The following is a 27,359-nucleotide window of genomic DNA, read 5'->3' as shown; positions in this document are numbered from 1 at the left end:
ACCAACAAAAAAAGCCTTGCATATTTCAGGCAACCCGTTCCTCAATGGAGGAACTACGACCAGAACCTAGTTATGATGGACTTCTGCCCACAGACCATGATCCTTGCCGTGGTCCATTTTACAGCACTGAATAGGCATCTGGGCCTGATAATGCTGCTCAATGAGAAATGGGCTAATGGGTTGGAGAACAGCAGGCAAATAGTCAAATTTTGCAACGGATATGTAAGGAAGAAAATCAGTACAACTATTTTGCTTGCCTCGCTTTGAACCAAATATCTCACCCTGATGTCAGCCTTTCAATTACAATCCTTCTTTATTATGCATAACCTTAAATTTGCTTTGTCCCTCCCTCATTTCAGATTTTGCACTCTCAAATAATGGACATATCATTTATTTTTAATTCTCTTATCTCTGAAAGACATTGGGCGGGATTCTGGGTTGGCCAACACCGAAATTGGGAAGGGCGAGAATCGTTTCAGATTGCAAAATCGCGGCAGGCGCCAATTTGACCCTAAATCGCAATTCTCCGTGGCATCAATACATTCCTGAATGCACATACAGTAGACACCATTTGCATGTCATTAGCGGGGCTGATCCAGTATTCTCCGGGGCCTCCACGATTCTCCGCTAAATAAAATGACTTTTAAGAAACTCGTTGGACCCCCTCGCTTTATCAAACTGGCGACGATGATGAATTGGAGCTGTCGGCTGAGCTACCTCTTTTTAAAGTGTGGACTACAGTGCAGAGTTTGTTTCTGTGGTGTTTCTTTTTCCGGAGCCTGCAATGTCATGGAAGGTGAGTGATGGGCCGCGGTTTTGCTGCCGGCTGTGTGTCCGCTGGAAGTGGTTTGGAGTCTGAAGTGTCTGGCAGTACTGGATGCAGTATCTTCTGAGAGACATCTGGTGATGCTCGTGCAGAGTTTCGTCCATTTCTGTCTGCCGTTGTTTCGCGATGTTGGCAGAATGGTCCGCTGGGGAGTCTGTTCTCGAGTTTGGCGTCGCCCATTGAAACGTCATTCTGATCGTGAGTGTGTTTGAAAGACTGTTCTGTCGCTGCTCGGACTGTGGGATTTGCAACAGTGCTACTGTACCTGTGAGCTGACAGTTGTTTGTGACAGCTCCCTGGGCATTTTCGTCGGCGCTTTATTTTTAGATTAAATTTAGAGTGCCCGATCTTTTTTAAATTAAGGGGCATTAGGGAGTTATGGGATGTTGAGGTGGACGTTGTCCGATTTTCCCCCCACCTGTCCCCTCTGTGGCTGAAAGGCATGCCACGCCAATTGGGTTGATGGTTCCGATGCCATGGTGCGCGCCGTCCCCGGGTTCGGCTGTTGGTAGCTTCGCCCCGTGTGACTGGTGAGGGTGTCAGGCTGGACGTAATAATTGGTGGGGTACCCGCCGGCCTGTCTTGCTTCCTTGGTGATGCCTTATCCGAACTGATCTGTTTTTTTTGTTTTGTGTTTGTTGCCTGGCCGCTGAGGAGTTTGCACCCATTTCGTCCTCTCCTCCTCAATGGTCGTCCTTGGGAGGGTTTTCAGACTTTGGGGGTAGAAGTAACCTGCGTAGGACTCATCCAGCTGGGGACAATTGGTTTCCCAAGCTCACTGGACTGAAGTTAACCCAGCACAAGTATAAAAGGCCAGCAGCTGTAGAGCCAGCTTAAAAAGGAGCGAGGACCCGGTGAAATGTAACCGGGCCCTGCCGTTGCCGAATAAAAAGACTTTAAGAAACTCATTGGACCCCCCTCGCATTATCAATCAGGGGGAACAGGCTGAGTGGCCAGCGTGACCCCCCACCCCCACGGGATGGTGTCCTGGCACGAACCGCCATTACGGTGGCCATCCTGCTGCGCACCAGCTGACCACCCATCTTGACCATGGTTCTGCAGAATGACATTGACGATGCGGGTGCTCTGCTCCCCACCCCACCCCCCCAACCCAGCAGCCACCCACCAGCGGCCCACCCAGGGCAACATCCACAGTAGCCCATGTCGAGGGCAGTGCCAGCCAATTGTCCCGTCAGGGATGGGCGTCAGAGCCAGAGGCCCCCACGGTGCTGGGCACCGACGAGGTCAGGTGTGTGGTGTTGGGGGGGTCAGAGGACCTCCCACCTTGCGTTCAGGCTGGGGCAGGATTTTGTTTCTGGGTTTTGGCGATTGGGATGCTATTTAAAAATGCTGATCTCTCGCTTACAACAGGGAGTTCCGACGAGCAGAGCTCTCCATAGTAAAAAAACGGAGCTATGTGCGGCCTCAGCCTGCCGTCTCCTATTTAGGCCCCCTATTCGAAGTGATTCATGTTGAACGGCCATGTGTTTCTCGGCACTTCCAGTGCTGGGAAACACACGGCTAAACGCGGCGCTGAGGAACTTTGTTCCCTTTTGGGAAGATCGTGCCGCAAGTGTGGGCTAAACTGTGAGAAACTTCCCAGGTCCCAAAAAGGTGAGACAAAAACAGAAAATATTGGATAATCTCAGCAGGTCTGGCAGCATCTGTTGAGAGAGATGGGAGCTAACATTTCGAGTCTGGATGGCTCTTTGTCAAAGCTGACAAAGGAATAGAAATTTGGTCCTGGTTGAGGGCAGCTGACCAGCACAAGCTAAACATTGGGGAAAATAGGAGAGAAAATTGATGGCGAGAAGATTACCTTTGTAAATCCTTTTCCACTATTATAGAGAAAAAGTGTTCACATTGGCATATGGCAGTGGACAGTTATTAGATAACAGGTTCGTTAAAAAAACCTCCAGTCCACTTATTCTTGAGAATCCAATTTTTTGGACTGTAGAGAAAAGAATCATCAATAGTTCTTGCCACATCAATTCTTCATTAATTAAACTCAAGTTGACACACAAAGAAATCAATTCCATATTTCTGCATCAATCTGGCGTGCGAATAATGGAACTGTTGGAAGTTCTGAACTCAGGATATGAATCACAGGACAACAGACTCTACACTTCCTGTGACTGCTTTCATGCTCTATTCCTGCCAGTAGATGTCATCGGAACTTAGCATGCTAAAAGATTACATCATCTCCACACTCTCCAACTCCATCAAAGAGAACAAAATGAATTGTATGGAACTCCAGCACATTTTTTAATCTGGGTTATCAGTTTATCTGGCTGCCGCCAACAATATGTTTTCTACTCTGAAGGAAATTGGAACTGAAACAACAAAGCGTGAGGAGTTCAGGGAAAAGTCAGTCGACTTTTGTGAAGTGTACTATTTGTTAGTTGGTCTATGCACAGATAACAATCAACCTCCTCATCAAGTTGTCAGTAGAAATCTTGCATTTTCAAGAAGTGCCATTGATACCAGACATTTTGTGCAATAAACTAAATAATCAACATTAATAAACTTCAGATTTCCCGTTACAACACATCAGGCTCCGTAAGGTTTCTAATTGTGGTAGCAAGCGGAAATTGCCACAAGTTTCACGTCGCCTGGGCCTGGTGAGGCCGGCAATGCTATTCAACATTAATTAGTCCACACTTAATGAGGCCTCACAGGCTTCAGGTCGTAAATGAAGGCTCGCCAGCCAGCTGACTAGGGACCGTGCTCGCCCCCCCCCCCCCCACCCCCCCCCCCCCCCGCCAGCTAACAAGGTCGAGCAGCACTTAAACAGCACTTGCACAACCAACCCCATGGCGCAACCAACCCCATGGCGCCGAGACCACCGGCCCCAAGGTTGGAAGAACGCGCAGACTCCGCACAGATAGTGATCCAAGCGGGAATCCAACCTGGGACCCTGGCGCTGTGAAGCAACAGTGCTAACCACTGTGCGGCCCATATTATACATCTTTTGTCATATCTTTGCCCACTGACTTAACCTGTCTATATCATTTTGTGGCCTCCTTATGTCCTCTTCAAACTTATTTTCTTACATATCTTTGTGTCATCAGCAAATTCAGCAACCATCCCTCCATGACCTTCAAAGTCATTTATATAAACTGTAAAAAGTTGAGGTCCCAGAACTGATTCCTGTGGCGCACCACTCGTTAATCTTGCCAACATGAAAAAGTCCCATTTATGTCTACTCTGCTTCCTGTTAGACAACCAATCTTCTATCCATGCCAATATGTTACCCCTAAAAATTTTCATAATAACCTTTGATGCAGCACTTTATCAAATACCTTGAAGTCAGAGAGTTTTTTGCCTTCTGGAAATCTAAGCATCGTACATCCACCGGTTTCCCATTATCCACAGCACATGTTAATTTCTCAAAGAACTCCAATAAGCTGGTTAAACATGATTTCCCTTTAACAAAAATAATGTTGACTGCTTGACTACCCTGAGCTTATCCAAGTATCCTTCTATAACTTCTAACTGTTTTCCTATGTCAAGGCAACCTAGGCTATCCTATGTCTGCTTTTGTAAGGCTCCATACATTCGATCCAAAAGCATTTCTCTCTTTAGTTAAAATTAAGAACCATTCTATGTTTAATATCCTAGCATAGTCCAATAATTTAAAGACAAAAGCATTTCTCTATCTAGTTAAAACTAGGAACCATTCCATGTTTGATATCCTAGCATAGTCCAATAATTTAAAGACAAGTAACAATTTAGGAATTTCCAAGTAGAATCACTACAGTCTTGCATATAGTCAGTTAAACTCGATGATGCATTCTTCTATGAAAGAACCATCTATTTTTTTTAATTTATCCAAGTCCGACCAAGCCCTCATAGGCATTCAATAAGACATCTTTAAATAAATTTTATCCATGCATTTTAGGAGAATGTCCAAACCTTCTTCACTGTCCAGGAGCTGTTTAGCATAGGGCTAAATCACTGGCTTTGAAAGCCGATTAAGGCAGGCCAGCAGCACGGTTCAATTCCCATAACAGCCTCCCCGAACAGGCGCTGGAATGTGGCGACTAGGGGCTTTTCACAGTAACTTCATTTGAAGCCTACTTGTGACAATAAGCGATTTTCATTTCATTTATCTAGTTCCGCAAAAACTTTACAGCTGATCTTGCTCTTGGTAGGAAGTGAAAATTTCAGAGCTATCCTTTGTTTTCTATTCAGTTCAAGGTAACATGTGCCCATGCATTGGCTTTATTTTTCCATGAATCAAAAACTTCTGTTTCACAAAACAGTGGTGGAAAATCATATCCCACATTATATCTGGTTTCAGTCATCTTTCTTCAAAGAGTTACCAATTACAGTCTTGTCTCAAAAAAAACTCCAATTCTCACCTTCTGCCTGGAAGTAAATCTAGTCTCCAGTCTTCACTTTCAGTTAATCAACCTCTGCTACTAATATCAGAGGAAACTCCCAAGCTTGGTTGCGAAGCAGACACTGAGACAAGAATGCTTTGGTAGCGATGTTTGTTCCCCACCACAGAGCTTACTTCTCCACACTAACACATCCTCCCCAGTGCTGGCTGACTCTTTATATATGTTATGCCCAATTTGTGAAACAGCCCATTTCATGAATGGACATTGGTAGGACATTGTATGGATCATGAAATAGGCAGTTTAAAAGCCCAATTCATGAAATGGCCAGTGCTATGTATGAGTTTTAAAATCATACTTATGGAATTGTTGCTCATGCCTGTTGCAGTGTACAAGCTTAACATCATGTATTAAGTTGCTCTATAACAACATGAACAAATGCAAGTTCGTCTACATAGGCAAAAATAGTGGATGGTGAAGGGTGTAAAATTTAATATAAGTCTCAAAAAGCCAATTCATATCTGCCAATGAAAATATGATGACATTCACAGCTCTTATAAATCAGTGTACAAGCATAGAAATCTATACTAACTAGTATAATCCCTGCAAACACCAAAGGTGGATTAGACCTCTGATTGTCAACGACTTGAATGAACATGGACAAGTGGACTTCGACCTAGTTAACATGCAGATAATGAAGGACAGAAGGGCAGCACGGTAGCATTGTGGATAGCACAATTGCTTCACAGCTCCAGGGTCCCAGGTTCGATTCTGGCTTGGGTCACTGTCTGTGCGGAGTCTGCACATCCTCCCTGTGTGTGCGTGGGTTTCCTCCGGGTGCTCCGGTTTCCTCCCACAGTCCAAAGGTGTGCGAGTTAGGTGAATTGGCCATGCTAAATTGCCCTTAGTGTCCAAAATTGCCCTTAGGGTTGGGTGTGGTTACTGGGTTATGGGTATAGGGTGGAGGTGTGGACCTTGGGTAGGGTGCTCTTTCCAAAAGCCGGTGCAGACTCAATGGGCCGAATGGCCTCCTTCTGCACTGTAAATTCTATTTTTTTTTAAAAGTGATTATTTCATACGGCACTATATGGAGTTGGATTGTTTGGGCATAATACTGGATGAAACATAAAATGGCAGTGAACACAATCAAGGAGATTATACATTTTTAAATGAAATGTAACCTTTTCGTTCACAAATGTTGGCCATTTCATGAACTGGGCAAGTTTTCCAATGCCCATTTCATGAAGGGGGGTAGTGGCATAGTGGTATTGTAACTAGACTGCTAATCCAAAGGCCCAGGTTTGAATCTCAGCAGAGCATATGGTGAAATTTGAATTCAATGAAAATCTAATGACCATGAAATCATTGCAGATTGTCATAAAAGCCTATCTGGTTCAGTCTGTCCTACATGTGACTCCAGTTCCCTTTCAATAAAGTTGACTCTTAAATGACCTCTGAAATGGTCTCAGTTCAAGGGTAATTAGGGATGGGCAACAAATGCCGGCTAGCCAGCAATGCCCATAACCCATGAATAAATAATTTTAAAAATTAACTAAGTGGTCAAACTGCCTGTTTCATGAACAATGCAGGTAGGCTTCCCATTTCAAGAAATGGGCAATCTGACTGATCATTTTATGGTAAATGGGTAGTTTCACAAATTGGGTGCAACATATACACATCTGATGACAATTACCCTGTTCAACTTATTATTGCAAGGTATTTAACCTTTAAGGCAACTGCAAGGTATTTAATATCCATCAACAGAACCTATTAGATACCAACCACCCCAGGATAATAGTGTGGAATTCAGCAATGGTAATAACATTGAATGTCATGGGGAGATGGTTAGATTCTGTGACAGGTTTGTTAACAGGCAGTGCAATTTACAATTTACATGTACAATTTACCATTTATGCCAGTCAATCTCAAGTGGCATTGCATACAGTATATCAGAGAATATAGTAATTATTTTATCAGTCCCTGATATGTTGGTGTTTCTATTTCATAGAATCATAGAATTTACAGTGCAGAAGGAGGCCATTTAGGCCATCGAGTCTGCACTGGCTCTTAGAAAGAGCACCCCTACCCAAGCCCTCACCTCCACCCTATTCACATAACCCAGTAACCCCACCCAACACTAAGGGCAATTTTGGACACTAAGGGACACATCTTTAGACTGTGGGAAGAAACCGGAGCACCCGGAGGAAACTCACGCACACATGGGGAGAACGTGTAGACTCCGCACAGACAGTGACCCAAGCCGGGAATCAAACCTGGGACCCTGGAGCTGTGACGTAATTGTGCTAACCATTATGCTACCGTGCTGGCCTTTTCTCTCTGACTATTTTCTCTTGTTTCTGACTCTCTGGGAAAGGGTGGAAAAGAGGGAGCAGGAGGAAGAGGAGAGGTAGGAGGAAGAGGAGAAGAGAAGTAGGGGGACAAGAACTGGGTACAATTGGTGAAAAGCAAACATGTCTGACACTGGAATTTACAGGTGAAACATATTTGCGGAAAATTCCAGGTATCACCAAGATAGCACAGACAACTGAGAACATTTCTCCAAGGACACTTGATTACATAATAATACATAATTAAACCATAACTAATGTGAACATAGCAATTTATCATGGAAAAAAGTTACATTAAAGTGTAACAAAAAAGTGTGACAACTAAAATCAATTGAGAACGGAAATGCAGATAGTTGGATAATTTTCAAATAAATGATTTTAAAAACATTTAAATTGCAGGAGAGCAATCAAATTGAGATCTGTATCCCGCATTTGTTGCTGACCATGGTAACATTCCGGAGGAAAACCTTGACATGAAGTAGTATGTGCACCTCTGGCGCAGTTGTATTTGAACAAGTTGAGTGATTTATTTCTGATTGTTTTTGATGAAGAGAGAACTGCATGTGAACCATTTTAACAGAGTCACCTCTACCAAATGAAACATGACCACAGATGTAAAATTGTATTCTGTTACATACCATACCCATGACTCCGAGGTCAAGCGCAGTCTACAAACCAGTATTTACATTTCAACATAACAAAGAAAATAGGCTGATGTTATCTGAAGTCCTTGGTGAAGGCAGCAGAGAAGCATCTCCTTAACTTGAAAATCTAGTATATATTCAGCAAATGCAATACGTTATTGCCAGATTTCTACAGATGATTTTTTTCCAATGTGACATACTAGAGCTCATTAAAAATTAGCCACATTTATCAGGTGATTCAAGATACTGAGCAGCCAATCAAAGGCACAGCAATAAGGTGTGTGCTGAACTTCCCCTTAAAATTATGCATTTCCAAGTAATATTATGACAACAACTTACAATAAATACTGCAGTTAAAGCAGCTTCTGATAAAATCAAATAATAGCATTCACAACAGAGCTATATGTGATTAAGCAATCTGCAAGTCGACCAACTCTTAATGAGAGTTCACAAATCACTTCCTTTTTTAAAAATATATATATTTTCTCAAAGTTTTTCGATCAAACAAAAACAAAAATTTCCCATTTTACAACTTTGTAATAATATATACATTGATCGTTTTTTAAATAAATAATATGCTAACTAACGGCAACTGCCAACAACAAAATAAGAAACAACAGAAATAGTAACTAAAATAGTAACTTCGTAAAATCTAATATAACTAATATATAAACACACACCTAAAACCTCTGAGGACCCAAATGAGTCCTCCCCCCCCCGGGTTGCTGCTGCTACCTTTCGTATTTTCCCTTATCGCTCTGCGAGATAGTCGAGGAACGATTGCCACCGCCTGGTGAACCCTTGAGCCGAACCTCTTAGTGCGTACTTTATCCGCTCCAATTTTATGAACCCTGCCATGTCATTGATCCAGGCCTCCACGCCCGGGGGGTTTAGCTTCTTTCCACACAAGTAGAATCCTTCGCCGGGCTACTAGGGACGCAAAGGCCAAAACATCGGCCTCTCTCGCCTCCTGCACTCCCGGCTCATCTGCAACCCCAAATATAGCCAACCCCCAGCCTGGTTCGACCTGGACCCCCACCACGTTTGAAATCACTTTTGCCACACCCACCCAGAACCCATGCAATACCGGACATGACCAGAACATGTGGGTGTGGTTCGCCGGGCTTCCTGCGCATCTCCCGCACCTATCCTCCACTCCAAAAAATCTACTCAGCCTTGCTCCAGTCATATGCGCCCTGTGTAGGACCTGGAATTGTATCAGGCTGAGCCTGGCACACGAGGACGAAGAGTTTACCCTACTTAGGGCATCTGCCCACAGCCCCTCCTCTATCTCTTCCCCCAGCTCCTCCTCCCATTTTCCCTTCAGCTCCTCCACCATCGTCTCCCCCTCATCTCTCATTTCCCTATATATATCTGACACCCTGCCATCACCCACCCATGCCCCCGAAATCACTCTGTCCTGGATCTCTTGCGCCGGGAGCTGCGGAAATTCCCTCACCTGTTGCCTCACAAATGTCCTCACTTGCATATAGCGAAATGCATTCCCAGGTGGCAGCCCGTATTTTTCTGTCAATGCTCCCAGACTCGCGAACGTCCCGTCTAAGAACAAGTCCTTCAATTTCGCAATTCCTGCTCGCTGCCAAGATTTAAATCCCCCATCTATCCTTCCCGGGACGAACCTATGATTGTTCCTTATCAAGGACCACACTGAGGCACCCGTCACTCCCTTATGTCGTCTCCACTACCCCCAAATTTTCAGAGTTGCCACCACCACTGGGTTTGTGGTGTATTTTTTCGGGGAGAACGGCAACGGCGCCGTCACCAGTGCTTTTAGGCTAGTTCCCCTACAGGACGCCATCTCCAGTCTTTTCCACGCCGCTCCTTCCCCTTCCCTCATCCACTTACATATCGCTGACACGTTGGCGGCCCAATAATAATCACTTAGACTCGGCAGTGCCAGTCCCCCTCTGTCCCTACTGCGCTGCTGGAATCCCCTCTTTACTCTTGGGGTCTTTCCAGCCCACACAAAGCTCATAATACTCTTGTCCACCTTTTTAAAAAAGGCCTTTGTAATCAGTACAGGGAGGCACTGGAACACAAAAAGAAACCTTGGAAGAACCACCATTTTAACCGCCTGCACCCTGCCCGCCAATGACAGGGGCACCATGTCCCACCTCCTAAAGTCCTCTTCCATCTGCTCTACCAGTCGTGCCAAGTTAAGCTTATGCAAGGTTCCCCAGTTTCTGGCCACCTGGATCCCCAAATACCGGAAATCCCTTGTTACCCTCCTCAACGGTAAATCGTCTATTCCCCTGCCCTGTTCCCCGGGGTGCATCACAAACAGTTCACTCTTCCCCATATTCAATTTATATCCTGAAAATTCTCCAAACTCCCTGAGTGTCTGCATTATCTCAGGCATCCCCTCCACTGGGTCCGCGACATACAACAACAAATCATCCGCATATAATGACACCCGATGCTCTTCTCCTCCTCTAAGTACCCCCCTCCACTTCCTGGAGCCCCTCAGCGCTATGGCCAGTGGCTCAATTGCCAACGCAAACAGTAACGGGGACAGGGGACATCCCTGTCTTGTACCCTTATATAGTCGGAAGTGGTCAGATCGTTGCCTATTTGTAATCACACTTGCCACCGGGGCCCTGTACAGGAGCTGAACCCATCTAATGAACCCCTCTCCAAATCCAAATCTCCTCAGTACTTCCCACAGGTAGTCCCACTCCACTCTATCAAATGCTTTCTCTGCATCCATCGCCACCACTATCTCCGCCTCCCCCTCCGGTGGGGGCATCATCATCACCCCCAGCAGCCTCCGTATATTAGCATTCAATTGCCTCCCGTTAACAAACCCCGTTTGATCATCATGCACCACCCCAGGGACACAGTCCTCTATCCTCGTCGCCATCACCTTGGCCAAAAGCTTGGCATCTACGTTCAAGAGGGAAATAGGCCTGTATGACCCGCACTGCAGCGGGTCTTTGTCTCTTTTCAGGATCAGCGATATCGTCGCCTCCGACATCGTCGGGGGTAGTGTCCCCCTTTCCCTAGCCTCATTAAAGGTTCTCGTCAGAAGTGGGGCCAGCAGGTCCACATGTTTCCTATAGAACTCCACCGGGAACCTATCCGGTCCCGGGGCCTTCCCTGCCTGCATGTTCCCAATTCCTTTTACCACCTCCTCCACCTCAATCTGTGCTCCCAGTCCTGTCATCTCCTGTTCCTCAACCTTCGGGAACTCCAGCTGGTCTAGGAAACGCATCATTCCCGCTTTCCCTTCCGGGGGTTGAGCCTTATATAGCCTCTCGTAAAATACCTTAAACACCCCGTTCACCCTCTCCGCTCCCCATTCCATCTTTCCCTCCTCGTCTCTAACCCCTCCGATCTCTCTCACCGCCCCCCTCTTCCTAAGTTGTTGGGCCAGCAGCCGGCTCGCCTTCTCTCCATATTCATACTGCACTCCCTGTGCCTTCCTCCATTGTGCCTCCGCCTTACCCGTGGTCAACAAGTCAAAGTCCGTGTGCAATCTCCGTCTTTCCCTGTATAGCCCTTCAACTGGAGCCTCTGCATACTGCCTATCCACCCTCAAAATCTCCCTCAACAATCTCTCCCTTTCTTTACCCTCTTGTTTCCCCTTATGGGCCCTTATGGAGATCAGCTCCCCTCTAGCCACCACCTTCAGCACCTCCCAGACCACTCCCACCTGGACCTGTCCGTCATCATTATTCTCTAGGTACCTTTCAATACATCCCCTCACCCTTACACATACCCCCTCGTCCGCCAACAGTCCCATATCTAATCTTCAGAGTGGGCGCTGTTCCTTTTCCTCTCCTGCTTCCAGATCTACCCAATGTGGGGCATGATCTGAAATGGCTATAGCCGAATACTCCGTTCCTGCCACCTTCTAGATCAGCGCCCTTCCCAGGACAAAGAAGTCTATCCGGGAGTACACTTTGTGGACATGGTAGAAGAAGGAAAACTCTTTACTCCTTGGCCTCGTAAATCTCCAGGGATCCACTCCTCCCATCTGCTCCATAAAGCCCTGAAGCACCTTGTCCGCTGCCGGCCTCCTCCCTGTCCTAGATCTGGACCGGTCCAGCCCTGGGTCCAGCACCGTGTTGAAGTCCCCCCCATTACCAACTTTCGCATCTCCAGGTCCGGGATGTGCCCCAACATACGCTTCATAAAGTTCGCGTCATCCCAGTTCGGGGCATATACATTCACCAGCACCACCACCTCACCTTGCAGTCTGCCACTCACCATCACGTATCTACCCCCACTGTCCGCCACTATGTTCTTCGCCTCAAACAATACCCGTTTCCCCACCAGTATTGCCACCCCTCTATTTTTCGCATCCAAGCCCGAGTGGAATACCTGTCCCACCCATCCTTTCCTTAATCTGACCTGATCTGCCAGTTCCAGGTGCGTCTCCTGAAGCAAGACCACGTCTGCCTTTAGCTTCTTTAGGTGCGCAAGTACCCTTGCCCTCTTAAATCGGCCTGTTCAACCCTCTCACGTTCCACGTGATCAACCGGGTTGGGGGGCTCTTTACTCCCCCCCCCCTCGTCGACTAGCCATCCCCTTTTTTAGACCAGCTCCTCACCCGGTTCCCACGCACCCGCTTTTCCCCCCGACGGCGCCCTCCCGTCCCGACCATCCCATCCCGTAACAGCTCCCCCTTCCCCTTAGCAGCAGCAACCCAGTTAACCCCCCCCCTCTAGATCCCTCTCTAGCTTAGTTGCTCCCCCCATATTGCTTCCAGAAGTCAGCAAACTCTGGCTGACCTCGGTTTCCCCCGTTTATCCTTAGCCTCCCATCATGTGAGGCCCCCTCCTTCCTGCGCCCCCTTTTCCCGCCACAATTTCCATAGCGGGTGGACAAAGCCCGCGCTTTCCTCTCGGCCCCGCCCCTGATGGCGCAGCTCCCTCTCTCCTTCCCCCTCCCCTTCCCCACCGGCGCCCACATTTCTTCGTGTGTGTCCCCTTCGAGGGGAAAGAAAGTTCCCCCCCCCCCCTCCCCCCCATCTGATTCACAGTCCCTTGCCACCACCTCACTACTTCATTTCAAACACTCTTTCTCCAATCTAGTCCAACTTCTCCTCTTCGATAAATGTCCACGCCTCTTCTGCCGTCTCGAAGTAGTGGTGTTTACCCTGGTGTGTAACCCACAGCCTTGCCGGCTGCAACATTCCAAACTTCACTTTCCTCTTGTGGAGCACCGCCTTGGCCCGATTGAAACTCGCCCTCCTTCTCGCCACCTCCGCACTCCAATCCTGATACACGCGGATCACCGCGTTCTCCCACCTGCTGCTCCGTGTCTTTTTCGCCCATCTCAGGACCATCTCCCTGTCCTTGTAGCGGTGGAACCTCACCACTATTGCTCGAGGTATTTCTCCTGCCTTTGGTCTTCTCACGAGGACTCTATACGCTCCCTCCACTTCCAGGGGGCCTGTCGGGGCCTCAGCTCCCATTAAGGTATGGAGCATCGTGCTCACATATGCCCCAACGTCCGCTCCCTCTGCCCCTTCGGGAAGACCCAAGATTCTTAAGTTCTTCCTCCTCGAGCTATTTTCCAGGACTTCCAGTCTCTCCATACACCTCTTATGCAGTGCCTCATGCGTCTCCGTCTTCACCACCAAGTCCTGTATCTCGTCCTCATTTTCGGCAGCTTTTGCCTTCACTCCACGGAGCTCCATGTCTTGGGTCTTCTGCGCCTCCTTTAACCCCTCAATCGCCTGCAGCATCGGCGCCAGCACCTCCTTCTTGAGCTCCTCCACACATCGCCGGAGGAACACCTGCTGTTCCAGGCCCCATACCAACTGGCCTCCCTCCGCCGCCATCTTGCTTCTCACTTCCCTTCTTTGCCGCTGCTCCAGAGGATCCTCCGTAATCTGGCCACTATTATCTCTTCTGTCCATTCACATCCGGGGGGACTCCCTTCTATGTCACCTCACAGTGGGTTTAGCCTTTGAAAATTGCCGTTGGGGCTCCCGATAAGAGCCCAAAAGTCCGTTAAAACGGGAGGTGCCGAAACGTGCGACTGAGCTGGTCATCGCCGCACCCGGAAGTCCACAAATCATTTCCTTTCTGGCAGCTGGCATATGCCATTTAAACTGAAAATTTTATACAACACACATACTTGCAGAATCAAAATCCATACAGAATCTTAAATCTACTGGACTTTGATTTTCTCTGGTTAAGCTGAAAGCTGCATGCCTATATTTTTACCAAAATGTTAGCTTACTGTTCAAATAATCCAGAATTAAATCTGGTGTTTCTACATATATCAATCATTTTACGCTTCTTGCCTGGAATGTGCAATTTTAACTTTTTAAAAGGCATGAGGTAAATAAATAAATTGTTTGCATTAAATTCCCAGCTCTATGATAAATAATATCTCCTTGGATTTAAAGAATGAGACTGGTTGGAGGGTGGGTTGGTGGTGGGTGGGGGGGGGCATGGGAGATGCAGGGATAGGAATCATGTTTACGAGCAATTATTATAGTAATTTGGTTCTATTTAGATAACCTTAATCCTCTACAACTTTACTAGAATTGTTTAGTGTTCTTTTTACACTACAACTATGCATTTTGTGGACCCCCCCCCCCCCCCCCACTTATTTTATTCCACTACTGGTACCTGTACCACTAGCTCCAAGTTCTGAATTTCCTTCTTTAACACCTCCACCTCTTGACACCTCCTTTCTCTTTGAAAACTTTCTTTAATATTAATCTATTTAATCAAACTTTTGGTCACTCCTCTTACTGTTTCATTCTTTGGCTTGGTGCCCATTTTTGTATTACACCTCTGTGAATTAACTTGGAACTTTTAACTTCAATGGTGCTTTAGAAATGCAAGTTGTTCTTTTTGAACCAATCACATAATACAATTTATGTTGGGGGGTTGGAATTGTAAAACTGTTAGTTCTTAGTTCATACTTTTGCAGTGGTTTGTTTTTAAAAACAATCATCAAGATGGTTAAAAACCTGCACAACACATAGAAGTGAAACTAGATAATTCATTAATTCAGGATGAAACATTAATGAAACACTCACTCGTCTTTGAAGAACATTCTCCTTGTGTTTTGTGCATAGGTCCTTGCTTGGCCATGTTGTTTGTGGTGCGATGTCCAGATGATAAGTGCTGGCTGTTCTTTCACTTTGCGGTGCTCTACTGTGCACTATCATGTCAATTGGCTTCTCTGCAAGGGATGCAGCTGAAGAAATAGAAAGGTCACTGGTTAAGATAGTAGACTAGGAGCTTACAAACACAATCCTAAATTGCTTAGGTTAGTTCATGAATCAATAAAAAGAAAACACAACATAATACTGATGGGTAATAGTTATATATCAGAGCAATACCATCGGCTGGTGTAATGTCACATGTTACACAACTATGTCATTGGACCGTTTTGCGGGCTTCTGTGGAGTTCACCATTGTACCCTGTTTTGAGAAGAATCCTGTAAAATAAACCCCTTGTACTAATTTATATGAACCCAGCGTGTGCCGCCTCTGATTCTTTCTCTTTGCTGCTACAAAAGAACATAACAAAAGAAAAACTGGCGACGAGATCTGGAATGTAACAGAAAGAAACAGGAGGAAAGCAACTTTCCACAACGATTTTGTGAGCCAGAAGAAGGAATCATTGTTGGACATCCAGGCGTCGGGAGTGAGGTTGGGATAAATATTGTCAACTTCCGAGGTGAAATCATCATTGTGGCAAGTAAAAACAACTTGCCAGTAAATACTGGGACACCGCATAGCCGAAATGCCCGGTCGATTGCGACAGTCACTAGTGCAAGTAAAAGGGTTTTTAAAATAGAAAAAAGCTATCAGACAACTGCGAGTTACTGGGGACTTACTTCAAACGGAGTAAGTACACTTACTGTTGCAGTGGGTAGAGCTGCAGAGACCATGCACGAGGCACTGAATCGGGCCACGGGAACACAAACCTATGGGGCTACCGACTCGACCACTACCCAGGAATCAATAGCGGGGTACAGAAACAGCTAGTCTGCTTGTGAGCCTTGAATTTGTCTGCGATGACTTCCGGTTGCGGCGATGTGGAGCTAAGCCGCACATTTCGGCGGCTCCCGCTAGAACGGACTTTTGAGCTCTCTGGAGGAGCCCCAACGGAAATGTTTTGACCGATTCCCGTGTGGGAAGGTGAGAGCAAGGTCCCCCTTCAGTCGTGTATGGAGGGGACCAGAAGTGGAGCGGGGGAAAAAGTGGATTTGGAGCAGCGGCAGAAACGAGGGGGAAAAAACAAGATGGCGGAGATCGAGCAGCATGGGGGCCAGACCAGCAGGAGTTTCTCAGGTGCTGCGTGGAGGAGCTTAAAAAGGAGGTGCTGGCGCCAATGCTGACGGCAATCATGGGGCTGAAGGAGACCCAGAAGGCCCAGGAGGTAGAGCTCCGAGAGGTAAGGGACAAAACCAACGAGAACGAGGACGAGATCTTGGGCCTGGCGGTGAAGATGGAGGTGCACGAGGCGCTGCACAAGAAGTGGGCCGAGAGATTCGAGGTCCTGGAGAACAAGTCGAGGAGGAAGAATCTCCGGATTCTGGGTCTCCCTGAAGGGGTGGAGGGGGCCGATGCTGGGGCATATGTGAGCACGATGCCCCCTGGAGCTAGAAGGGGCTCACCGGGTCCTGGCAAGGAGACCCAAGGCCGGTGAGCCGCCAAGGGCGATAGTGGCGAGGTTCCATCGTTTCGCGGACAGAGAGAGTGTCCTGAGATGGGCCAAGAAAGAGCGGAGCAGTAGATGGGAGAATGCGGTGATCCGAGTCTACCAGGACTGGAGCGCGAAGGTGGCAAAGAGGAGAGCTGGCTTCAACCGGGCCAAGGCGGTGCTGCATAGAAAGAGGGTGAGATTTGGAATGCTGCAGCCTGCGCGACTGTGGGTCACATATCAGGATCGACACCACTATTTTGAAGCGCCAGAAGAGGCTTGGACCTTTATCCAAATGGAAAAATTGGACGCAAACTGAGGGTCTGTGGTTGTGGGGGAGATATTGACTGTATACAGGGTTTTAAATATGGGTAAAGAATGTTTCATGGGTGGGACGATGGATGGGGGAAGAGTTTTGATGGGGAGACTGTGAGGAATGTGGGCGCCGGTGCTGGAGGGAGGTGAGACCTGGGGATGGGGGAATTGGGATGAGGCCGCAACAGGGGGCGGGGCTGGCTCAGGAAAGCGCGGGCTTTTTCCCGCGTTAGGGAGGGGCGGGATGGAGGAGCGCAAGGAGGAGGAGGGATTTCCACGGGGGGGGGGGGGTCAACGGGAAGGCGGGGGAAGCCGGGGTCAGCTGACTTACAGAAGTATTATGGGGGAGCAAAAGAGCTAGATCTGGATCTAGCGGGGGGGGGGGGGGAGAAATAGGGTTGCTGCTGCATTGGCCGAGGGGGAACTGAAAACGGAAAAGGTGGTCGGGGCGGGGGTTCCCCGTCTGGGGGACTGGAGGGTGCGGGATTCGCGGGCACGGGACTGGCCTAAAATAGAAGATGGCTAGTCGGCGGGGGGGGGAGGGGGGGGGGGAGAGAGAGGCCCCCCAATCCGGCTGATCACGTGGAATGTGAGGGGCCTAAATGGGCCGGTTAAGAGGGCCCGAGTGTTCGCGCACTTAAAGGGACTGAAGGCAGATGTGGTCATGCTTCAGGAGACACATCTGAAGGTGGCAGATCAGGTCAGGTTAAGAAAGGGATGGGTAGGACAGGTATTCCATTTGGGGTTGGATGCGAAGAATAGAGGGGTGGCAATACTGGTGGGGAAGCGGGTGTCGTTTGAGGCCAAGAACATAGTAGCGGACAATGGAGGTCGATACATGATGGTGAGCGGTAGGTCGCAGGGGACATGGGTGGTATTGGTAAATGTATACACCCCGAACTGGGGCGATGCTGGATTAATGAAGCATATGTTGGGGCGTATTCCGGACCTGGAGGTAGGAAGCTTGATAATGGGTGGGGATTTCAACACGGTGTTGGACCCAGCACTGGATCGCTCCAGATCTAGGACCCGAAAGAGGCCGGCTGCGGCCAAGGTGCTTAGATGGTTTATGGACCAGATGGGGGGAGTGGATCCGTGGAGATTTGCCAGGCCTTTGGCCAGAGAATTATCTTTTTTCTCCCACGTACACAAAGCCTACTCACGGATAGATTTTTTTGTTCTGGGCAGGGCATTGATCTCGAAAGTGGAGAGAACGGAGTTTTCGGCCATAGCCATTTCAGACCACGACCTGCACTGGGTGGAACTAGAGTTGGGAGAGGAGAGGGACCAACGCCCGCTGTGGCGGTTGGATGTGGGACTGCTGGCAGACGAGGAAGTGTGCGGGAGTGCATTGAAAGGTATTTGGAGGCCAACGACAACGGGGAGGTGCAGGTGGGAGTAGCATGGGAGGCGCTGAAGGCGGTGGTCAGGGGAGAGTTAATCTCCATCAGGGCTCATAGGGAGAAGATAGAGGGCATGGAAAGGGAGAGGTTAGTGGGGGAGATTTTAAGAGTGGACAGGAGATATGCAGAGGCCCCTGAAGAGGGACTACTCAGGGGGAGGCGAAGTCTCCAGACGGAGTTCGACCTGTTGACCACAGGGAAGGCAGAGGCACAGTGGAGGAAGGCACAGGGGGCGACGCATGAGTATGGGGAGAAGGCGAGCCGGATGCTGGCACATCAGCTCTGTAAGAGGATGGCAGCGAGGGAGGTAGGTGGAGTCAAGGATGGAAGGGGAACTACGGTGCGGAGTGCGGTGAAAGTAAATGAGGCATTTAAGGCCTTCTATGAGGAGCTGTACAGATCCCAGCCCCCAGCGGGAGAAGAGGGGATGCGACGATTCTTGGACCAACTGAGGTTCCCGAGGGTGGAGGAGCAGGAGGTGGCTGGTTGGGGGCGCCAATTGGTTTGGAGGAGCTGATTAGAGGACTGGGGAGCATGCAGGCAGGGAAGGCCCCAGGACCGGATGGGCTCCTGGTTGAGTTCTATAGGAAGTACATAGACCTGTTAGCCCCGTTGCTGGTGAGGACTTTCAATGAAGCAAGGGAGGGGAGGACCCTGCCCCGGACAATGTCGGAGGCGATGATCTCTTTGATCCTGAAGCGGGATAAGGACCCACTGCAATGTGGGTCGTACAGGCCGATCTTGTTCCTCAACATGGATGCTAAGTTGCTGGCAAAAGTGCTGGCTACGAGGATCGAGGACTGTGCCCCGGGGGTGATTCACGAGGACCAGACAGGATTTGCAAAGGGCAGGCAACTAAACACCAATGTGCGGAGGCTCCTAAACGTGATTATGATGCCATCGGTGGAGGGAGAGGCGGAGATAGTGGCAGCTATGGACGCGGAGAAGGCCTTTGACCGAGTAGAGTGGGAGTATCTCTGGGAAGTGTTGCGGAGGTTTGGGTTCGGGGGAGGGTTTATTAGCTGGGTTAGGCTCCTATATAGAGCCCCGGTGGCGAGTGTGGTCACGAATCGGCGGAGGTCGGAGTATTTTCAGCTGTATCGAGGGATGACGCAAGGGTGCCCCCTGTCCCCCCTGTTGTTTGCATTAGCAATTGAACCTTTGGCCATGGCATTAAGCGAGTCCAGGAAATGGAGGGGGTTGGTCCGAGGGGGAGAGGAGCATCGAGTGTCGCTGTATGCAGACGACCTGTTGCTGTATGTGGCGGATCCAGTGGAGGGGATGGTGGAGGTCATGCAGATTCTAAGGGAGTTTGGGGACTTTTCGGGCTATAAGCTCAATGTCGGGAAAAGCGAGCTCTTCGTGGTGCATCCAGGGGACCAGGGAAGAGGGATAGACGACCTACCATTGAGGAGGGCGGAAAGGAGCTTTCGGTACTTGGGGATCCAGGTGGCTAGGAGCTGGGGGGGCCCTGCACAAACTTAATTTGACGCGGCTGGTAGAGCAGATGGAGGAGGACTTCAAACGATGGGACATGTTGCCACTCTCGCTAGCGGGCAGAGTACAGTCGATTAAAATGGTGATCCTCCCGAGGTTTCTTTTTGTATTCCAGTGCCTTCCAATTGTGATCACCAAGGCCTTTTTTAAGAGGGTAGGCAGGAGCATTATGGGTTTTGTGTGGGTGAATAAGACCCCAAGGGTAAGGAGGGGGTTTCTGGAGCGTAGTAGAGATAGAGGAGGGCTGGCGTTGCCGAATCTGCGTGGCTATTACTGGGCAGCCAATGTGGCGATGATCCGTAAGTGGGTGATGGAGGGAGAGGGGGCAGCATGGAAGAGGTTGGAGATGGCGTCCTGCAAAGGAACGAGCCTGGGGGCGCTGGTGACGGCACCGCTGCCGCTCTCGCCGACAAGGTACACCACAAATCCGGTGGTGGCGGCATAGCTAAAGATCTGGGGCCAGTGGAGACGACACAGGGGTGCGATGGGAGCCTCGGTGTGGTCCCCGATCAGGGGTAACCATCGGTTTGTCCCAGTAAGGATGGACGGGGGGTTTCAGAGCTGGCATCGGGCAGGGATTAGAAGAATAGGGGACCTGTTCATTGATGGGACGTTTGCGAGCCTAGGGGCGCTGGAGGAGAAGTTTGGGCTACCTCCGGGAAACGCGTTCAGGTACATGCAAGTGAGGGTGTTTGTGAGGCGACAGGTGAGGGCGTCTCCATTGCTCCCGGCACAGGGGATTCAAGGCAGGGTGATTTCGGGTGTATGGGTCGGAGAGGGCAAGGTGTCGGCGATATACCAGGAGATGAAAGAAGAGGGGGAGGCTTTGGTAGAGGAGCTGAAGGGTAAATGGGAGGAGGAGCTGGGGGAGGAGATTGAAGAGGGTTTGTGGGCTGATGCCTTTGAGTAGGGTTAATTCTTCTTCCTCATGTGCCAGGCTTAGCCGGATACAGTTTAAGGTTATTCACAGAGCGCATATGACGGGGGCGAGGCTGAGTAGGTTCTTTGGGGTGGAGGACAGATGTGGGAGGTGATCAGGAAGCTCGGCAAACCATGCCCATATGTTCTGGTCGTGCCTGGCACTGGATGGATTCTGGAGGGGTGTTGCGAGAACTATATCTAAGGTGGTGAAAGTCCAGGTCAAGCCAGGTTGGGGGCTAGCACTATTTGGAGTGGCGGACGAGCCGGGAGTGCAGGAGGCGAAAGAGGCCGGCATTCTAGCCTTTGCGTCCCTGGTAGCCGACGACGGATCTTGTTAGTGTGGAAAGATGCGAAGCCCCCCCAGTGTGGAAGCCTGGATAAATGACATGGCAGGGTTTATCAAGTTGGAGGATAAAGTTTGCCTTGAGAGGGTCTGTGCAGGGGTTCTCCAGGCGGTGGCAACCGTTCCTAGACTATCTCGCGGAGCGTTAGATGAAGTTCGGTCGGGGGGGGGGGGGGGTGGTTTCCTGGGGGCACTTGAGCAAGAAAATACATGAATGTTCAGGAAAGTTGATATGTGCGGGAGTTGTACAAAGTTCTGTATTATGTTGATTTGATATGTTTATGTCTTGCTGTGCGACTTTTCTTTTCTTTTTGTTACAGGGGGGGGTTTGTATGGTTGAAAATTTTGTTGAAAACTTCTTAATAAACATTTTTTTTTAAAAAAAGAATTTGTCTGCGATAAATAGAAAGGCAATAAACGGCAGGGAAGCCAGAACAGAGAACTGCAATCTAAAAATGGCAAGAAGAAAAGGCACCAGAGATGTAGTTCATGCGGAGGAGGAAACATGGAGCTCTTAAGAGGAAAGGTTCCAGTCGTTCCTTAAAGCCAATCAGACACCAGCAGACTTTTCTATGACCTTTTTCAGCTGAGTTGGGGGGAAAACATTACAATAATAATTGTCCACACAGACAGTGACCCAAGCCGGAAATTGAACCCGGGACCCTGGCATTGTGAAGCGCCAGTGTTAACCACTGTGCTACCGTGTTGCTACAGAATATAGTACACGCAGCTAAAACCTAGAGACAAGTCATATGATGAGTTAATGACCGTCTTGCAAGAACATTTCTCTCCCTGTCGACTATTAATAGCTGAAAGATTCCACTTCCACCGTCCTGCACAGGTGGAAGGGGAAAACATTTCTCAATTTGTTGCATTACTGCGAAAGCTAGCAAAGTACTAAAAAATTGGCCAGACTGTGAATGATACACTTTGCGACCGATTAGTTTGCAGCCTCAGGAATTATGCCACCCAAAGGAAATTGTTGACTGAAGGTGTATTAACCCTAAACTCTGCAATAGAAATCGCACAGTCTATGGAACTTGCTGCGAGAGAAGCTTCGCTGATTGGAGTTCGAGCTAAAGTCTATAAGATAGAATCTGTGAGAATTAGGTCCACCAAGAACCTACCATGTCATCGCTGTAACCAAGTGGGACATATGGCTGAAGATTGCTGGGGCAAGGAGAACAAATGCAAAATTGTGGTAAAGTTGGTCACATTGCCAGGCATGTTGGTCTTGCCAATCTTAGATCAGCACAAAAAAAACAGTACCAACGAACTTCTTGGTACTGCAAAATCTCCAAAGAGAAGGAATTGGTGGATGTTGAGTCTGGAGAAGGGTGTGTAGATAGCCTGGGTCACATTGAGATCCAAAAAGACGAGGTGTTGGGCGTCTTGAAAAATATTAAGGTAGATAAGTCCCCAGGGCCTGATGGGATCTACCCCAGAATACTGAAGGAGGCTAGAGAGGAAATTGCTGAGGCCTTGACAGAAATCTTTGGATCCTCACTGTCTTCAGGTGATGTCCCGGAGGACTGGAGAATAGCCAATGTTTTTCCTCTGTTTAAGAAGGGTAGCAAGGATAATCCAGGGAACTACAGGCCGGTGAGCCTTACGTCAGTGGTAGGGAAATTACTGGAGAGAATTCTTCGAGACAGGATCTACTCCCATTTGGAAGCAAATGGACGTATTAGTGAGAGGCAGCATGGTTTTGTGAAGGGGAGGTCGTGTCTCACTAACTTGATAGTTTTTCGAGGAGGTCACAAAGATGATTGATGCAGGTAGGGCAGTGGATGTTGTCTATATGGACTTCAGTAAGGCCTTTGACAAGGTCCCTCATGGTAGACTAGTACAAAAGGTGAAGTCACACGGGATCAGGGGTGAGCTGGCAAGGTGGATACAGAACTGGCTAGGTCATCGAAGGCAGAGAGTAGCAATGAAAGGATGCTTTTCTAATTGGAGGGCTGTGACCAGTGGTGTTCCGCAGGGAACAGTGCGGCGACCTTTACTGTTTTTTAGTATATATAGGAGTATATCTCTAGGAGACAAAACCTACGGATTCTGGGCCTCCCTGAAGGTGCGGAGGGGTCGGACGCGAGCGCACTTGTGACCACAATGCTGGTGACGCTGATGGGCCCGGAGGCCTTCCCGCAGCCCTTGGAACTGGATGGGGTGCACAGAGTCCTCGCAAGGAAGCCTAGGGCGAACAAACCGCCGAGGGCGACGGTGATAAGATTCCACCGCTTCACAGACAGGGAGCGTGTCTTGCGATGGGCAAAAGGAGGAGCGGAGCAGTAAGTGGGAGAACTGTGAGATTCATATATACCAGGACCTGGGAGCAGAATTGGCTAAGAGGCGTGCGGGATTCAACCGGGCTAAGGCGGCCCTCCACAACAAAGGGGTGAAGTTCAGGCTGCTACATCCGGCGAGGCTTTGGGTCACGTACCAGGATATGCACCACTACTTCGATACGCCGGACGAGGCGTGGACATTTATTAAGCATGAAAAGCTGGATTTGAGCTAAAGGACAGCTGCACGTTGATGAAACACCCTGGTTGGGATGGGTAACCGGGTGTTGGCCTAATGTAAGATTGGTAGTAGAATTTAAGTCGTTCGTTTTTTCAGGGGGCGGGGTAACGCCCGGGGTGTGTTTCTTGTTTCACGGGAAGAATTTGGATGGTTTTCTCTCTCGCTTACCCTTGGGGGGGAAGGGAGGTAGGGAGCCCGAAGGAGGAGACTGGAGATAGAGGCAGGAGCAGCTGGGGTCAGCAGACTTATGGAAGCGTAAAGGGGAGGAAATCAGTGTTAAGCAGTGTTTGACATGGGGGATTGGGATTGGGGCGGCTGGGGGAATGGGGTGCTGCTTTGCTGACTGAAGGGGAGCATATTTTTGGGGACAGATGGAGAGTCGGGTTGGGGGCCCTCCGGCGGGAGGGCTTGAGCGAGCGGGGGGGCGCAGGCACATGGCTAGCCGAAAAAGGGAGATGGCTAGTCGGTTGGGGGGGGGGGGGGGGCTAACCCCCCGTCCAGGCTGATCACGTGGAATGTGAGGGGTCTGATCGGGCCGGTCAAGAGGGCCCGCGTGTTCTTGCACTTAAAGGGATTAAAGGTAGACGTAGCCATGCTACAGGAGACGCATTTAAAACTCGCTGACCAAATGAGCCTGAGGAGGGGATGGGTGGGCCAGGTGTTCCATTCGGGGCTGGACTCGAAGATCAGGGGTGTGGCAATTCTGGTGAGCAAACGGGTGGCATTCGAGGCAGGGAGTATTGTGGCGGACAAAGGGGGCAGGTACATTATGGTGAGTGGTAAGCTGCAGGGGGCCCGGGTGGTGTTGGTGAACGTCTCTGCCCCGAACTGGGACGACGTGGAATTCATGAGGCTCATGCTGGGTAAAATCCCGGACTTGGGAGTCAAATAATTTGATACTGGGGGGGGGGACCTCAACAGAGTCCTGGATCCGGCATTGGACCGGTCTAAGTCCAGGTCGGGAAAGAGACCGGCAGCGGCCAAGGCCCTGAGAGGATTCATGGATCAGATGGGGGGGCGTGGACCCATGGGGATTCGCTCGGCCAAGGGCATAGGAGTTCTCTTATATCTCCCATGTTCACAAAGTGTACTCTCGGATTGACTTTTTTGTGTTGAGCAGGGCGTTAATCCCAAGGGTGGAGGGGGTTGAGTATTCGGCCATTGCGGTCTCAGACCATGTCCCGCACTGGGTGTACTTGCGACTAGGGGCGGAGGGAGGGCAGTGCTCTCTCTGGAGACTAGATGTGCGACTGATAGCGGATGAAGAGGTTTGTGGCCAGATAAGGAGGAGCATCCAAAACTATGTGACAACAAACGATACAGGGGAGGTAACAACGGTCTGGGAGGCTATGAAGGCAGTTATTAGAGGGGAGTTCATTTCTATTAGGTCCCATGGAGAGAAGAGGTAGAGGGAGAGGCTGGTGGGAGAGATACTCAGAGTAGATAGGAAGTACGCGGAGACCCCCCGAGGAGGGGCTGCTAAAGGAGCGCCGGAGACTGCAGGCGGAGTTCGATCTGCTGACCACTGGGAAGGCGGAGGAACAGCTGAGGAAGGTGAAAGGGGCAGTCTACGAGTATGGGGAGAAAGCAAGTAGGATGCTGGTGCACCAACTTCGCAGGAGAGAGGCGGCCAGGGAAATTGGGGGAGTTAGGGATAAGGCAGGTAACACGGTCTTGGGCCAAGAGAGGATCAACAAAGTCTTCAAGGAGTTTTATTGTAAACTGTACAAGACAGAGCCCCCGGTGGGAGGGGAAGGGATGAAGCAATTTATGGACCAATTGAGATTCCCAAGGGTGGAAGAGGATCTGGTGGAGGGACTGGGGTCCCTGATTGAGTTGGAGGAGATAGTTAAGGGCCTGGATAGTATGCAGTCGGGCAATGCCCTGGGACCGGACGGCTACCCAGTAGAATTCTACAAGAAATTCTCGGAGCTGCTGAGCTCACTCCTGCTAAGAACCTTTAACGAGACTAAGGAGAGAGGAACCCTCCCCCCGACGATGTCGCGGGCTTCGATCTCGCTCATCCTTAAGACAGAGAAGGATCCCCTTCAATGTGGGTCCTATAGGCCGATATCGTTCCTAAACGTAAATGCCAAACTGCTGGCTAAAATGTTGGCTACTAGAATAGAGGACTGTGTCCCGGGAGTGACTGATGAGGATCAGACAAGTATCGTCAAGGGCAGGCAATTGAACACAAATGTGAGGAGGCTCCTAAAAATTATGATGCCCTCAGAAGGAGGGGACACAGAAGTAGTGGCTGCAATGGATGCAGAGAAAGCCTTTGACCGGGTGGAATGGGAGTACCTGTGGGAAGCGTTAGGTAGGTTTGGATTTGGTGAGGAATTCATAGGGTGGGTCAAACTACTGTATCAGGCCCCCGTAGCAAGTGTGTCCACGAAGCGGCTGAGGTCGGAGTATTTTAGGCTGCACCAAATGTCGAGGCAGGGGTGCCCCCTATCCCCGCTACTATTTGCCCTTGCAATTGAGCCATTGGCCATAGCGCTGAGGACTTCAAGGAGCTGGAGGGGGCGGAGGAGCACCGGGTTTCGCTCTACGCAGCTGACCTGCTGTTGTATTTTTCGGACCCGCTAGAGGGGATGGGGGAGGTCATGCAGATCCTAAGGGACTTTGGGAGCTTCTCGGGGTACAAATTGAACGTGGAGAAAAGTGAGCTGTTTGTAATCCACGCTAGGGGTCAGGAGGAGAGACTGGGGGAGCTCCCCCTCAAGATGGTGGAGAGGAGCTTTCGGTACCTAGGCATTCAGGTGGCTAGGAACTGGGATGCCCTACACAGGTTCAATCTATCTCGGCTTGTAGAGCAGATGTAGGGAGACTTTAAAAGGTGGGACATGCTCCCGCTTTCCCTGGCGGGATGGGTGCAGACCGGTGAAAATGACGGTCCTCCCCAGATTCCTGTGCCTTCCCATCTTCATCCCCAAATCCTTCTTCAAGCGGGTGAACAGGATTATCACGGGATTTGTGTGGGCAAACAAGACCCCGCGAGTTAAAAGACTGTTTTTTTTTGGGGGGGGGGGGGGGGGGGTGCTACCGAACTTCTGTAGCTATTACTGGGCGGCTAATGTAGCCATGATTAGGAAATGGTAATGGTGGAAGGGTAGGCGTGGTGGCGGCTAGAGGCGGCGTCATGCAAAGGCACCAGCCTAGGGACCCTGGTAACGGCACCGCTGCCATTCTCGATGGCACGATACACCACAAGCTCGGTGGTGACGGCGGCACGGACGGTCTGGGGTCAGTGGAGAAGGCACAGGAAGGAGGAGGGGGCCTCAGTTTGGACCCCAATATGGAATAATCATAGATTTGTTCCGGGCAAGATAGACAGAGCGTTTCAAAGCTGGCACAGGGCAGGCATTAAAAGGATGGGGGACCTGTTCATAGATGGGACCTTCCCTAGCTTGAAGGCGCTGGAGGAGAAATTCAGCCTGCCCCCTGGAAACGCTTTCAGATCCCTCCAGGTCCGCGATTTTCTCAAAAAACAGGTGGGGACATTTCCGTTGCTACCCCCTCGCAGGATACAGGACAGGGTGGTATCTGG

At 49.5% G+C, this 27,359-nt stretch overlaps 1 protein-coding gene across 2 annotated transcripts in view; it reads right to left on the bottom strand.

The window, feature by feature from the left end:
- Positions 1-27,359, bottom strand: part of smtnb (smoothelin b) — a 772,002-nt gene that overhangs the window by 506,223 nt on the left and 238,420 nt on the right. For both annotated transcript variants that reach the window (XM_072486160.1, XM_072486170.1), the window contains exon 5: positions 15,186-15,346. In XM_072486160.1, coding sequence (XP_072342261.1) covers positions 15,186-15,346 — 161 coding nt within the window. The remainder of the gene's footprint in view (positions 1-15,185; positions 15,347-27,359) is intronic.

Source organism: Scyliorhinus torazame, chromosome 1, assembly GCF_047496885.1.
Source record: "Scyliorhinus torazame isolate Kashiwa2021f chromosome 1, sScyTor2.1, whole genome shotgun sequence".
Taxonomy (NCBI): Eukaryota; Metazoa; Chordata; class Chondrichthyes; order Carcharhiniformes; family Scyliorhinidae; genus Scyliorhinus; species Scyliorhinus torazame.
Note: the sequence above shows the minus strand (reverse complement) of the source record. Positions and strands in the feature narration are given on the sequence as shown.